General features: G+C 35.7%; 1 protein-coding gene across 1 annotated transcript; it reads left to right on the plus strand.

Moving 5' to 3' along the window:
- Positions 1–248: 248 nt before the first annotated feature.
- LOC127840615 (uncharacterized) lies at positions 249–3,016 on the plus strand. The gene is given in 3 exon segments (XM_052369024.1): positions 249–595; positions 597–2,394; positions 2,949–3,016. Coding segments are annotated over 3 exon segments (2,154 nt in total). The 5' UTR covers positions 249–307.
- Positions 3,017–17,016: the final 14,000 nt, after the last annotated feature.

Genomic DNA, 17,016 nt, shown 5'->3' on the forward strand with positions numbered 1-17,016 from the left:
GTACCCACATAAACAATTCTGGTGATGTAGATGAACTTAAATTGATGCTTTTATATCCATCCTCTTTAAAAGCGTCGTCACACCAGTACTGTCAGTACTTTGATTAACATTTAGGTCCAATTAATAACATTTTAACTGTATATATCATTCTTTAAAATTCGTGTACTTATAAATTGTCATACCCTTTCAGGCAAATCACAGGTTCGTGCTTGCCGCGTCCCAAAGATCTAAAGCAGAAATAGCCGGAAAGCAACAACATGCTTGTATCGCGATGATGTGGCTTCTTAACATCATTTAGAATATCATTATGCGACGAAACATACGGGTTTTTCTATACTTTTCGGTGTGGCTTTTTATGGCATTAATATGCATTGTATTGAACATCATCAATATAGATTGGGGAATAACAGACACCGCTAGTGGTATACTTATCGTGATGGTTCTTGGAGTTCTTCAAGGATCTGTGCTTGAGTTTCCCTTGCAGACTATTGCTACATTACTGATTGGCGGTGAACAGCGTGATAATAAACGCGCACCATGTGATCGTTTGACTGTTATTCTCAATTATAATCTTTTAGCTACGGGAAAAGACGATAGTTCTGGAATGTTTTGAAATGATGTATAAGGCGTATGTCGGAAACCTCAGTCCAAATGTTTCGGCTGTTCTGTTAAGTGCTACTAACGACGAGGAACTGAAGGAATATGAATTACAGATACGGGATAAGTATCGTGCTATTTTGTATGACGACTTGTACAGAGAAGGCCAGGCACTTGCTCGTGGTGAATATGAACAGGTGGATCGCATACACCTTAAACATGTGTGGGTGATGTATGATGATGTAGATAGAAATGTTTTCATGACTGATTATCTTGAGAAAATATGTGACCGATATGCCCGTGAGTTTATGGTTGTACACCGAGTAAGCCGCGTTCTGCGGAAATGTGGGCAATATCAAGATCTAATGCTCCTATCAGAAGGGGAATGCGAAGCATATTCGTATTGTGACAAATCTTATTACGGCCGATCAGCCCGTGAACCCGGCGAAGCGTTATTTCACACAAGCGAAGACGTCTCTAATATAAAAGAGAGGAAATTTGATTACACACTTGTATTGGATGCCGACACGGGTGTACCTCGGGGCGGGGTTTTTGATATACTAAGCATTGCAGCCGCGCATCCCGAGAGAGGCATCATTCAACCGTCAATCAAACTTAAATGCGACTCAGGGGACACAATTTTCATGCATCTGGAGGCAATGAGACAGAGCATATATGAACCAATGACGAATGCAATAACCGTCCTCTTTGAACAATCTTCGTTCTTCGGAAAAGCGTTAATTAAAAATAAATTATACATTGACTACGTGATTGGTTCCAAAGATGATATCATCGAAAGGGTGCCAGTTGACGTGCTTAGTCATGACACCTTTGAAGCAGCGCTGCTGAAGCCGTTGTATGCTGGTAGTACTTTCCTGCAAGAAACACCTAGCACTAACTTTGTGACATGGAACATACGTGAACGACGATGGAACAGGGGTGAAATACTTCTAGCAATGTATTTCTGGAAAAACGCATTCGGTAAACCTATGCGATGGCTTCAAAAGAAACTTCAGCGGTCAAAATTTAATAAGACTAAAGTCAGGACAGAAACAAAACTAGACTTCGTAACATCTTACATAGCACATTCGGCGCTGCGACAAATGTTGATGAAGCCTGTTCTTCTATTAAGTATAATTCTTCAATATTTCGTGTATCCGCGCAACAGATATGCGTCCATCATCATCGTCATGTTCAGTGTACTAGTCTTTCCAAAGTTTGCTACATGCAATCGCAAAAATTACAAGTTTGTCGTTTTGGAAACGATGGCGTCCATTCTCCAATTCACGCCTGAAGCGCTAGTTGGTTGCGTGCGCATTTGGTGCGCTTTGTATGCCAATATTTCACTCAATGTAAATTGGGTACCTCAACGAGCCGTGGAGGAAGATTTTAAACGTTGTAATCCGTTTCTGGCATGTTTCAAGCATCTCTGGGGTTATTCAGTGTTTTCTCTAGTAGCAGGTGTTTTAGTTGTTATCTTTCTTGAAAGAGCAAGTTTACTGTTAGCTTTGCTAATTCCAACCGTCGTTTTACCTATTTACGCTGGGATAACATCGTTAACCACAGGCTTCAAACGCTGTAAGCCAAGCAGTAAATCGGCCCATATAAATGTAGTTTCTGAGCCAAATATGTACAATAGCATTGGAAACACTTCTGGACCCACTATTGAAATAAGAGGAAATGAAGACAATGCGTTGACGCCCAACATGTACACAAATTACGGGTTTGATGAAAGCACAGAGTTTCCAAACAATAAACGTTCACAGAAAAATGCGTCATGGTCCAGGGACGTAGAAAGTTTGATTGCGAGTTCCGAACGATACGGGCAGATGTTCAATCCCCCCCCCCCCCTTTGAGAAATAGTCATTCACTTCGTGTTAATGGTCGTGAAAGCACGTGTCAGTAATAAACGTGAAACTGCAAATAGAAGCGGATACAAACGTATCCAACGAATATGAGGTATGAAATGTCCCTTATAGTGATAGTGCTTATTCATTTGTGAATATGTCTACAAGAAGCTCTAGCTCTGGATCAATGGCTTTCCTCGAAACTTTCTAACTCAGACAGTGCTCCTACTGAAAATGAGAGCATAGCTGTGTTTAAAACGTAACCTTTATAAAACTATTTAATTAAAAAAACTTAAACAAATTAAATCTCTTAACTATAGAACGAAGTATAAACACTTCATAACAAGTTCCCAAAGAGCTAAGTACAAAATTCCATATGTATCTACGTGCATAAATGAAATTATTGGCCTTGATATTTTCCATATAAAATAATTTTAGCGGCATATTTATCAAAATGTCATTTTTACTCAAAGTGTTTTTCAGTGCCATTTACCTTATTTGCAGTACCCGAACTGTATTCATGCGCGAGTGATGTCCACTTTCTGGAGTTAGAGGCCATAGTTGTATGTTAGTTGTCATATTGTGGTATAATATTTCTATGACGGTGCAGACATTCTTTTGGTTTTAATTGTTAAAGATCTAGTATACTTTGCAATTGTTAAGTTAATTCTTGATATGCTTTGTTCGTATTGATATGTCATCATCATGTTTATGATAACCTGTATATATAGATTTGCTTTGAAACTTACTTCTTACTTTTATAAAAAAAATTATTTAATGATTTAATTTATACATTTTATTAACTTTGTGAATTATTAATTGTCAATGTTAGCATGCGGCTGGATAATATTTGTGAAAGTGAGATTGTTTGGTTGCTATTGCTATCAGAATTTTGAAACAAACAGTTTGTAGATTGAACCAACGTTTTATATGTCCGTGATCAGTAATTGTTGTATAGTAGTTGCTGGAAGTTTTATTAAGCTGTTTATTCAATTTTTAAATCATTTACTTTGATTGTTAATTACATTCAAGCGATGTCATTATATGGTGGTTAAGAGGTTAAATTTACTCCTTTTTTAAATTTGCACTCCTCTCTTTTCCATCGCGTGGCCTCAACTTTGTAACTCGAGGCCACGACTTACTAACTTTAGAATTTTAGCTATCTCGAGTCAGCCAATCAAATTCTGCGTAACATGTGCAAATATTCTGTACGCATAAACGCACAATTTGATTGGCTGACTAATTTCAATACTACGCAGGACACTTTCAAGACACGCATTACATTATTAGCGTTCATTTCTAAAATTGAAATAAAAAGTGTTCTCATGGATTTCAACAGATGTAACAATCCTATAGTTAAATGACCCCTGGTCAAAAATCGTAGGGCGTCAAACTCGATATTGCAGGATGCATTTGTAGTTCTGTTAAATGTATTTATTTATTTTTAGTTAAAGGTAACACATTATATAAAAAGTGTAATTGCTTTATGTAATTATCATTACTAAATAAACATTGATAGACAAACATGCCTATCATATACATTTGAATTTTATCCTTTTCATTCAATAGAACTAGCAAATATATATGCATAAAGTGTATTCATTACCAAGACAAATAATACGTCAAGCTATGTAATGGGACACACGTTTAGGAATAAATGCAGTCTCGCACTTGTATACCGATGTGATACTGCAAGTAGGGAATTTCGGATATATTTGAAAATAGTTATGGCGTCTTTTTGTATAAGTTTCTTTTAGTTGTAAAACGTTGATTTGTTTGCTATAAAACAACAAGTTACCGAAGAGTTGGACCTATTTTGATCCCATCGGCATGATTTGAAAGAAATTATTAGTGGAACACATTACCATTTATAAAAAGAACCCTAACACGTGTGGTTGAAGAGAAAAGGTTTTTAAAAATTATGTGCTATATAAGTTATAGAATTTGGGCTATATTTCAAAACAGTGCTAGCTTCGTTTTTAATAGTTTCTTTAAGCTTAAAAACATTGCATTGATTTCTATAAAAGAGCAAGTTAGAGCTAGACCAAGTTTGACCCCAGCAACATGATATGAACGAAAGTATACGCAAAACACCCAACCATTCATAAAAAAGCACACTAACACTTATGGTCGAAGAAATAAGGTTTTTAAAAGCTATGTGCTAGTAAGTCTATATAAGTTTATATCAATAATGTGACCCAATTGGCGAAGTTAATTATCGAATTATTGACCATTGCGGTTTCCGACAGGAAAAGTTGGAATTATATCGATATTTACTACACATGTCTATAACATAATTTTACCAATGGGACTTGTTAGGTTTCAACCCAAAATTTGATCAAAATTAGCAGTATACCACTTGAGGATGTTGCACACCAATTAATGAAGTCTTGACGATATCGGTTTTCGAGAAGACGATTGTGAAAGTTTTCATTAAAAAAAAAGTCCTAGTTTGTTTATGAAACATATCGGAACGATATGAACAACTTTGAATAATACTTGCGAACGGATCCTTCCTATGAAATTTTGTTAAAAGGTAATTTCTCCAGCGGTTCAGAAGGAGACGTTTTAAGAATACAAAGTATCGCTCGCACGCACGCACGCACGCACTGACTGACGGACGGCGGACACGATAACGGTATGTGTACGCGCTACATGATCACTCAATGCCCCGATGAGCTACAAATGAACGGTTTTACATCAATACTTTGTTTATTCGAAATACATCATACATAAATATTGAAGTCATGCTCATAAGCATAGCATTATCTGAAATAATCTGTTAATTGTTTCGAATATATATTTTGAACCATTTTGCTTAAGAAATATAAACACAATATGTTTTGAAATTTTCATGCGGCATCGAACAAAAAGCAGTCGCCAAACTAAACCTTCAAGCGTGACACAAGATCTAAATTCATCCGTTGTCAGACATTTGATATTATTTCGATGGTCTTTATGGACATACCAAAAATATACTTTTTGATATTCTTTTGCGAAACACAAAGTATCAAGTGTGAGAGCAGCCAGTCAGCTATCGTGTTCTTATTTTGAGAGTGTCATGTGAAAAATGCATTTCAAAATTGCATAAAACTATGACAGTACTTTAAATTTGATTATTTTTCAATACAGGTATAGTTTCATGAAAGTTTTCAATATAAAACATCTCTGAAGCAATTTAACGGGTTTCAATTTAAACTGCACAAATAGTTACTAGTATACTAGGCGGTAAAAAAAAAATAAGTGCGTTGAGCATTATAGGGATAATACACGTTTTTGAGGCCATGAGCATTTGCGGGCGCTCGAAAAATGATCATTTGCTGCGCTATCGGGCAGGAAAGGATTTTGAGAGCGCCCACAGATAATCATGTGCGAGAAAATATGTATTTTCGCTATTATTGCATAAACAAATTAACCTACCAAAATAAATTAAAATAACATTGGAAACAATACGTTTTGTTCATTCGACATCGACAAAATAATTCGATTATTTCATATGACGTCATAAAATAAATATATCGTCAGATTAAGCCATTGTTTTCATAGATGTTTCTTTTGTACAGGTCCATCTTATTTCGTTCCAACTAAATTTTCTTAAAATAAATACTGCCAACATATTGTAACTGAAGTATTTCAAGCAAGAATACAGCAGGAACGTTGAAGGTACATAAACACGTATATGTACAGCATAGTCTTTTGAAAGTGTTAAGTAAATAACATTAACTTCATTGACGGAGCCAATAAATAAAGGTGTTGCAGTTTATATACATTGTTAATGAGTTGAACAATAGAATTTCGCTGGGATAATGACGTCATTTCGCCAAAAACAATGACGTCATTTCACAGTAAACAGTGAAAATTATCGATAATTTTCACTGATAATTTTCACTGTTTGAAACAGTTAAATTATCAGTGTTAATTCACTGATATTTTTCTATAAACCACCGGAAAGCATAAAATAAAACATGTTCATCATATTTTTAATGCTTTCAGAACGTCAAAAAAGAGACATGTTGTTGTTATTTCGTATAAGTAATCATTATAACATAAATATGAGGATAAACAGTGCACACACATCTCGACCTGTGATTTAAGACACACTCCGTATAAATGTGTAATAGGTTATGTTCATTTCAAACTTGCAATTTAAAAAGCCATAACATAATTTAAAAAAAGAGTTGCTTCTAAGATTATGCAATAGCGAACAACTTCAGTGCCTTCAGCGCTTTGATTTTTGTAATGATATCGTTCCATACATTACACTCTTGATAATTGCAATAACGTAACTCATGAGCATCCATTCATACAATGAAGGGTGCATTTTATACTTTATATAAGCAATCCTCGTAGTTTCACAAAATATAACGACAACAACAGAACTTACCAAATTATTAAATCGTTTCGCGTTGCAACGCTTAATAATTTTCAGGTTTTTAAAGCGTCAAAAGATGCATAAAATGGCTATTTTAGAGCATGGTAAATATTCAATATTACTGTGTCCTCACAAATATCGTCACTGAAACGAAAATTTGCAAATCTGAAACATTTTTTTTGTTGTCAATTTACCAAAACGTGAAAAGGCCCCTTTAATATGGTTACACAAAAATTGATTCGTATGTGGTTCCGAGTAAAACTAGTCGAGATTGTCATTAAGGAAATATTGTCAAATCTTGATAAGAATCATAATTCATAAAACTCGCAGTTCAATATGAGAACCTGAATGCATTAGTCATAAAAAGTGAGAAAATGCATCTATACACGAAATGTTACATGTGTTACTTAGTCACCTTACGCAAAACGATATGTCATACAAAACGTTTCTATCCTATCAATTAATTTCAAAGAATTATATAAAAATCGATTTAAAATAAACAGAACAGCTTGCCAAATCAATTACATCAATCGCAATCCTTGTACTGAAACTTCATTTCTAGCTAACTAATATATGGAGAATGCAAAAGAGCCTCGTTTGGGAAAATGGGTTTTAATTCTGGTGCGTTTAGTCTCGTCCCAAATCAGCCTTTGACGTCCGCAATCAGGGACGACACCTTCCGTCTTAACTGGAGTTTGGATAAGAAGAAACTTCCGTAGAACGACACATACAATTAAAGCCGAAAGTGTCGTCCCTGAGTGTGGGACGACACTTCACGCACTTGCATCGAGCCTGGTTATGCCAAAGCGAGGCTAGTAGTGGTAAAATTAGGCTTCTGGCTCATCTCGATTTTTCATCCATATTCATGGTTAAAACCTAATTCAACCATATTCATGGTTAAAATAAAATTCAACCATATTCATGGTTAAAACCAAATTCAACCACAAGATGGTTAAAACCAAAGTCAACCACAAGATGGTTAAAACCAAATTCAACCACAAGATGGTTAAAACCAAATTCAACCACAAGATGGTTAAAACCTAATTCAACCACAAGATGGTTAAAACCAAATTCAACCACAAGATGGTTAAAACCTAATTCAACCACAAGATGGTTAAAACCAAATTCAACCACAAAATGGTTAAAACTAAATTCAACCACAAGATGGTTAACACTAAATTCAACCACGAAATGGTTAAAACCTAATTCAACCACGAGATGGTTAAAACTAAATTCAACCATGAGATGGTTAAAACTAAATGCAACCACAATATGGTTAAAACTAAATTCAACCACGAGATGGTTAAAACTAAATTCAACCATAAGATGGTTAAAATAAAATTCAACCATATTCATGTAATTATGGTCATTAATGATTGCTTAACCAAGATATGGTTGAATTGTAATCCAAAAATTCAACCAAATTAAAGCCACACCTGAACCATGAATCGCGAAATACACGAAAATTCATTTTTTTATTATCGTGACGGGGCGGCTGGAGGACTTTCGACCGTTTAGGCCTATGCAAAATATTCTCCTTTTATATGTTTAATTTCCAAGTCTTGGTAAACAATGTCGTTTGGTTTGATCATTCCGAGTAAGAATGCCGTGGTATTAGCACCTTTGCGATATTTTTTTTCCTCCATATCACACTTTAATTTTAACACGTATTTGTCGATCAACCTAAGTTGATCCCGTTTTTTAACGTTGTTCCACTGTTTGATTGACTCTTTAATGGTTGCTTCCATCTTTTCAAACTCATCGTTTTAAGTCCAGAGCATTTGATTAAGTTCATCATGCAGTTGGACGCTGTATGTTTTTGGTATTTTAAACGTTTTATTGAATTTTTATAAGGTAGACGTTCCATCGTCATTGTCAAAAATCATACCACATTTTCCAAAACCAAGAAGTTCCAAATACCTCTTATTTTCCTTATCAGTTTCGCGCTTACTACATTCTAGAAAAAACGGATAAAATCTCATTTTTTATATTAGAGTTTGATTCTCTTAACTCAGGTTGACGAAACATACAAGTGCATAACTTGAACTCCAAGATCTCCGGCTCCAGAACTTGCTATTATATTGAGTCTATAATACTGGTATGCTTGAGTAGTTGAAATATCGAAAAACGAAGGAGCATTAGCAGAGCCTGACAATTTAGCTCTAGATGTCGGTGTAAATGTTTTCTCATCATTGCTTCTAGATGCCGGTGTAAATGTTTTCCCATCATTGTCTTCAGATGTCAACAGGGTTGTAAATGTTTTCCCATCATTGCTTCCAGAAAAATCCTATACAGTTATAATTTTACCATCAATAGCTCGAGCTTTGAGCGCCACTTTCCAAATGGTAACGGCTTCAGGACATTTAATTTGCAGCCATCCCTTTTTTGCAGGTGTGGCCCAGCTTCCATCAGATCCATCGGCATTAAGACTTTTAAATGCACCGTATGCTCTAAATTTATCATCAGTCACTGAACTTGCAGTTGTTACAAATCCAGTTCTACTAATATTCTCCTCCAAAATTGGAACATAACCCGAAGTAACATTTTTTAGTTAAATTATTAGCATAATATTTAGTAACAGTATCTTGATCATCTATATACTGTTTATTATTATTAGTTGCTTCATTCACTAAACTAGTGACCAACTGGGTGCTTCATTTCCACTGTACAATGTAGGATAATGAACAGGTAATCCTTTAACCATCCTACCACCCATGTTTAAATCACCAGTCATAGTATCTCCAGACTTTGAAACTGTTCGATTATCAACATAATTCTTTGTTGCAGCGTCTTGAGCATTAGCAGGATCCAATACATTGATTAGATTGTGAGAATCCATATTAATATTTTCAGCAGCTGCATTTTTACCATCTCGTCTTAAGAACGTATTAGTGGCTTGTGATAATGTGACACCTCCTGAAATCACTCTTTGCGACGATCCGACGTTTTGTTTACCAAATATGTTTACCGACATTTTTATATACACTTTTTTTTAATATAATGAGTTTATTACATGTTGAAAGCTTACGCTCTCACATTGTGTAAGAATGTATAGACACAGGTGTCCGCAAAACACCTCACCATCCGTCTGTACTCTTTCGCTATTATAATACACAGGATTCCTTATATAGCTGACGAGTTAAACTGGCGGTGCTAGCCCATAACTGTCAAAGTACAGTTTTTCATGACCGTTTTCGATCCAAGCAATCCAGTGTGTACCATTTCCTCGCGAGTCGCATAAATTTAGAATTCCACATTCTACCTTTATAGGGCTTTTCGGAAGTTCATCGCGAACATAGACACCCCTAAAGTTTTTAATTTTTAACTTTTTAGCGGCATCTATCAACTGGATATTGGATAGGGGTTCGTTTTGTAAGACAACTCCTTCAACCTTAATATACTTTTCGGTATTAAAACTCATTTTATATAGTGCTATCAATGTTTTGTTTTCATTGGATCGTTTAGATACGTTACAAGTTCAAGTGGTGGCTCTAAACTATAAGTGTCAAAGTAAATTTTTTCATGACCGTTTTTGATCCATGCCGTCCAGTGTGTCCCCGGCATATTGAGATGACGTGGATAGTTGTCACGCACAAACCTTACTCTAACGTTTGAGCTTTTTAGTTGCTTTGCGACGTCAATAAGTTGTGATGTGCTTGAGAACGTGCTGTAAATGGGAACGATGGGTACAACACGCCCACCCACGCTCTTAAACTTCTTCATTATCTTCTGATTGTCTGTGAGGTTATTGCTCATTTTGTTTTTTTCTTAGGAGTTTATTTCCATAAGCCAGTGTGTGAATACCGTCTTTTTGTATAATACGTTTATCATCATTTGCGCTTAGAGCTACTTTGTTAACCGTAACAGTATACATTTCATGCGCGTATGATCTGATAACGTTCATTGACCTTAGCACTTCTTGGCGAGAAAACAGCGTGTTCTTATAATCGTTGTGTGTAATGGTGTTTTCGACAACGATCTTTTTTACTACCTTACACTTTTTGTTTTCCTTCCCTGCATACATTTTACACGAATACAGTTTAGCTTCGGAGTCCTACAAATTCCTCTATTTGTTTTCAAGCTGCCTCATCTTTGAACATGCCGAGAACCTTTTTGTTTACACCAGTTTTAATTCCGGAGGGGTGATCTTTCGGATACTCACTCGTATCAAACAGTCTTTCAACATCGTTTGAAATGTCTGCATAAAAATCTTCAGTTTTAATGTCGTAGACAAGACTGTCTGTGTCCGTAAACAATAGCTTCGCCCTATTTCCATATTTAGCTTTGATGTAGTTGTAGTGGAACTCGTACATTATTGTCTTGCTTAAGTCTAGAATAGACATTCCAAGATAAATGGGTTTGTTATAACATAAGTTGGTTCTTTTCATATGTATAGCGATTAAATTCTCATCAAATATAGTACAGCGTTTATAATTAACCTTTGCAGCGAGCTTTTCCGCTTGTGTATGATTATTAACCAATCGGATATCAACACGATTTTCGATGTTCTCCATTGTTTTTCCAAACACACTGTTGTCATCAACTTGAAGAAGTATTTTTCAAAGTTGTTAGTTGCAGCTGTTCGCAATTTAGTGTTCAAGTCGATATATGTTTTTAAATAAGGGCTTTCATCAAACTTAATTCCTCTATGAATGTGGGTAACTCTGAGCCCTAGCTTTTCGTACTGCTGCAAGTTTTCATAATGTACTACATACTTGGTTTTGTTGTTCAAGTTTGGAATAAGCTTTTTAACTTTTGATCCCTCAGGTATAACGTTTTCAGGGGCTAATGGATAGTCATTATGAAGATCATGTAATTCATCAGGATATTCCAAGTCAACTTCTAAAATACACCCCTGTCCTTCTGTGCATGAAATGTTTTTCCAATCGTTAAGCTCATTTTCATTCATCCACTTAAACCCCCCTGTTGGAAGTGGCTTACTCATCGCGCACCCGTAGAGATTGTTAGCATCCAGATAAATGATAAACGATGAGTCTTCGCTTTTATCATAATAATCACCCATATACTTATTGTTTCCAATACCAAGACGCGTTGAAATTGTACTAACCCCACCTCGAATACCTTGCCTTAACATTTGCAACACGTCATAATCGTTTATAAGCTCAAGTTTTACCTTTGTCAAATTAAGACACGCATCCATAGATAGTCCTGGCGCTGTATAATACCATGCTGGATATAGTTTATAATATGTATTGCTAGCATCTCTGAAGTTTTCGAAAACGTCGGCTAGCAGCAAGACATCACTCTTTATGTAGAGTTCAAGGTAGTCTCTTATTGTTTTACAGCCAAAAGCCTTCCATACTTTGTTTGCGATAAACGATTCGAAGTCTGCATATATCACAAAAGGAACCCTCATTGATCTACAGTAATGCTTGAAATACTCTGCGGTTCCCTCTGCTGGCATTACTATTTTTTGTGTGCTGTGTAATGAACAATATTCGTTGTGTCTTTGAAGACCCTCAACTGTTCGATGTCCTGTTAAGCACCTTTTACAATAATTCATTTTATTGTGACCGGTTTCAGTTCGTCCCGATGCTAATTTGTTAAAGTTTCTTATCCAACAATAATGCTTTGTTTTTCCATCTGAAATCAACAACAAATCAATCACCTTTTCACTTTTGCTTTTACTAATAATTAGTGGGTAAATATCATTTTCTTTAGAATCATAACCGAATATTTTGATGCTCAAGTTGTTGTTTCTTTCAAATTTACTTATAACATTTTCATTCACTGCAACTGGAAACTCAATACCATCCCAATGAAGCAAATTTGCTTGTTCTTTTAATTGTTCGGTTATTCTTTCGGAGTTTTTAAAAACTGGATTAAATGCTCTCGTGACGCACCACTCGAAACATTCGTCATCTTCATTCTTCATGTTAATAATTGCCTTTTTAGCAGCCAACTTACACGGCAATGGAATGTATGATTTACCTTTTAATGGCTAATACGTTACGGTGTTAATTTCCAGTCTAATGACGGACTTTAGTCTCCAATTGCTTCCCTTCATTTGAAACATGGAAATTGATTCCAAAATCCTGTCTGATGCTTTATTGTACAATTCGTTTACATCAGTTCCCTCCAATACTAATTCAGTTTTTGATGTAAACGGTACTTCGTCTTTAATTACTTCTCCACTTTTTATATCTACTCGCTCCATTTCACACACGAGCACTAGATTCATTTTTATTTGACGAGTGTTGCTTAGGAAATTTACAATTTCTGACTTGCACCACTTTAAGAATGTCATTGCATCAGTTCCTTCAACTCCATACACAACGTTTTGCTTCTCAAAACCTCTTATTGCGGAATTGCTTACTTTAATTCGCAACTTGTTTTTGTCATATTTATTATAAATAAATTCAACTTGCGATTTAAGAGCGTCCACCTTTTTGTTTATCGCTTTCTTTACAGGCTTTGGCGTATGATTAAGAATCCAATCAAAGCTACTTTGTATCGCTGTCTTTATCATACTAGGCTTTTTAGCCTTTACAGGCTTTGTAGCCTTAACAGGCTGTAAAACAGGTACTTCAATAAATGGAACAGGATCGTCGAGAAGTGTGTTGCTAACAGCAGGCACTGCATTGCCGCTTAGCAACGTAATCAGCTCATGCTTTCTAAGCCGCGAATATCTGCGCAGACCTTGATCTTTTGCGGGTTTTTTCAACTCTTTCACAGTTTTGGTATTCATTATATATATATATTAAAAAAATACTTAAGTCAATTCAATTTTTTATAAGCATATGTTTTTGCTTATAAAAACGTTACCTCATACCTCATTCCATTTACCACTTGTCCGTTGTCTTTCTTTTTTATATTACAACCAAGCGCTTTTATTGCTTGGTATTTTGAATTATAGGTTGTTTCCTCTCAACATTCGTACTGTCTGGGTCTACCTCGCGGTTTTTTTTTCATCGGCATTAGGTTCTGGAATAACAATATTCTTTCGATTCCAATCGAATCCGTTCTCCTTTGCAATCAACATTAACTCCATTATACTCTTATTAGTCGTTGCAGTAATGTTGATACCCTTTAACATGTTAATTAGCGTTTTCTTCGTGTAACTCATTTTTTATATAAAAAATAAATTACTTAAGTCAATTCAATTTTTCTATTTCATCACTATATACATTTTAGATCCGTCAGAGGTAAATTTTATCATTTGGTCGGAAATAACAACTGCGTACGCTTCTGTTCCCGCTGGCACATTCTGGTGGAATGTTGCTTGGATTTGCATCTCTACCGATGCATATTTTAACCGCTCACTTTGTTTGCTGACATCAAACACCATAATAGGAAACAGGTCTTTGAAATCCGCCGGTGTAATGTTACTCTGTGTTACCAGCGGATCCATTCCATAAAACTTTTCGCTAAATCTAGCCGCTTCATAGTAAGCTCGTGAGAACTTTTGGTTTGGAAAAGATAAGTTGTAATCAGCCTCAGGGTATCGTTGATTGTTAACAGTCACGTACATGTTATGAAGATCGCAATGATCGAATATCGATGTATTTCTTTCTTGATTATTTTTGCGATTAGTTTGAAATCCTACCAAAATGTATCGCGGTTTTTCGGTTGGTGTTCTAACACTTAGTCTCCAGTTTAACGACGTAGACTGTGGCACTGTAATACTTTCGCAATGTCTAGACCTAAAAGGGACGGGTACTGTTACCTTTGATTCAATTGATTTGTACAGTTGAAATTTATCCCTATCTGCAGGTATGATATGAGGTATAAACCATGACATTTTATCAATGCTTACTTTACCCGGATCTACTGCATTTGCTCGTAAGATGGCATCGTTGTCAGTTTTTCTAACAAGTGCGAGCGTATGTTTAAATCCATACACAATCTTGTCATAGTCATCGCAAAAGCCGAAAATGTGTTTCAGCGGAACAACGAACGAGAATGTTCCCCTAGGGTTAGGCGTCTTAATAATGTATGCCTGCCTTCTTTATAAAGCCTGCGTTATTTTCCCAATGAGCTGTTGCCGTCGTATCTTTAGCCCAAAGCTGATTGAGTCCTTGCGCTTTTGAAAACCCATCCGGATACTTGAGCATTCCAATCATGGTCGTAGCCTGTCCAGGACGATTCAACGATTCTAATACGTAATATTAGAAAACAAATGCATAAGTCCATTGTTTGTTAACGCTATTGCGACATCGTCTGCGTATGCAGTCAAGCCGACGTCGTCTTCAGTTAGTTTACCTTCAATGAGTAGGTACGATTCCGAAGGATAAACAAATACATCATACAACCCGATATCGATCGTTATGGTACCCGATGAATTTAAATTCGTACCATTGACATGCTCATACGCCTTAAACTCATATTTTTCGTCAATAGTTACAGCTTCCGTAAAATTTAATATTTCGCTCGACATTGTTGCTATTTTTATTATAAAAGAAAAAATCTTAAGCCAGACGAAGACCGGACCCTGTGTTCAACCTTTTTACAAGATCTTGAATTGATATTGCGTTTGCCCTTGCGATACCTCTCTCGCCGAACCCGCAAGCAAGTTGTTAATGTTTGTTTCTTTATTAGAACCCTTATTAACGAGAGACGCTAACGCGTCCCTCGATTCTTGCGTTATTTCGCGATTGTTTGGTGCATTATATCCATCAATCAAAGCTTTAGCTTTGGCTATAGCTACATTTTTTCCAACATCAATAGCTTTTAAACCAACTTCTTTTACAACCGATTTTCCGGCTTCGATAGCCGTTTTTACCTATTTCTGTTTTCGATGCGCTACTCACTTTTGATGCCACCGTTTTTGCGACATTTGCAGCAGTTTTCGCAGCCGTTGATCCTACCATTCGCTTAAAAAATTTGAGACGGTATCAAACATTCCAGAACCGCCGATAACGTGTTTTTTTATATACCTTCGTTTAACAATCATTTTTTAAATACGGAACATATTTTTTTTATAATATTCTTTGTCTATTACCGCTTGTCTCAACAGTTCATCTGCTATGTCCATGATTTCATTTTTTACTCCAGTATTACCTGCATTATAACTATTAACTCGTAATGTAAGCATTTCAACGAGTCTGTTTGGATCAGAAGGCATTAACGCTATTCCTTCTCCTTTTTTCTTGAATAATGAACTTATTTTTCGTGCCATTTTAGGTTTTATATATGCTTCATAGATTGGTTTAATAATTTTTATGTACTTCTCTCTTGAACTTGATTTAACCTTTCCCGTGTCAGGATTCACAATAGCATTGGTGTTTAGTAAAATTGTTTTGTAGGAGTCAATGTCTTGTGAAGTATATTTATCGGAATCAGGATATTTCGATGTTATTAGCTCCCAAAGTCCTAGGGTTCCATTATATTTTGTTTCTCCAACAATAATATCATCTCCAGATAGTTTAACCTCTGAATCTCCAATATAAAAAGCGCCACCTTTATCATACAGTCCAAATGTTTTATCGGTTAATTGTTTGCCTGCCATCGATCTCAAGTATTCAGTTGCTATTGAACCTAGCTCTATTAATGTTTCTTTCGGTCTTTTATCCTCTTCTGCTTGTATGCTTGGGTATTGAGGGAAAGTAATGGCATTAGGTGTTGACGCTGCTAATGCTGCTGGCAGTGCTTGTATCGCACTTGACGTTGCTTCTTTTAAAGCTCTTTGCGAATCGGTTATAGGTTTGTAAAGTTTTGTTAGTTCTCTGTGTTGATCAATGTCTCCTAGCTTTTCAGATAAAGAGTCTTGACGAATTTTATTTCTTAACATAAGATACTCATGCACCATGGAGTCCCTTTTTTCCGGATCTGTTATCTTTAAAAACGACATTTTTAAATAGAAATAATAATGTTTTTAGACGTGATTTGAGACGTTATGTTTGACGTAAGTTTTGACGTGATTTTTGACGTGATTTTCAACGTGATTTTTGACGTGATTTTCAACGTAATTTTCAACGTGATTTTAGACGTGATTTTAGACGTGATTTGAGACGTAATTTTCAACGTGATTTTAGACGTGATTTTCAACGTGATTTTAGACGTTATACGTTGATTGAGAGGTGTTCGTCTGTTTTTCTCTCGATTTACTAAACATGTTTTGAAACGATAAAATGGCATCTTCACGTCCTTTTGCAATAAGAGACTGTTTTGTTTCCTCGTCTATACCTACTCGTATTTTAGATCTTATTTCATCTTTCATTTGATTGAATTTATCTAGCT

Source organism: Dreissena polymorpha, chromosome 8, assembly GCF_020536995.1.
Source record: "Dreissena polymorpha isolate Duluth1 chromosome 8, UMN_Dpol_1.0, whole genome shotgun sequence".
Taxonomy (NCBI): Eukaryota; Metazoa; Mollusca; class Bivalvia; order Myida; family Dreissenidae; genus Dreissena; species Dreissena polymorpha.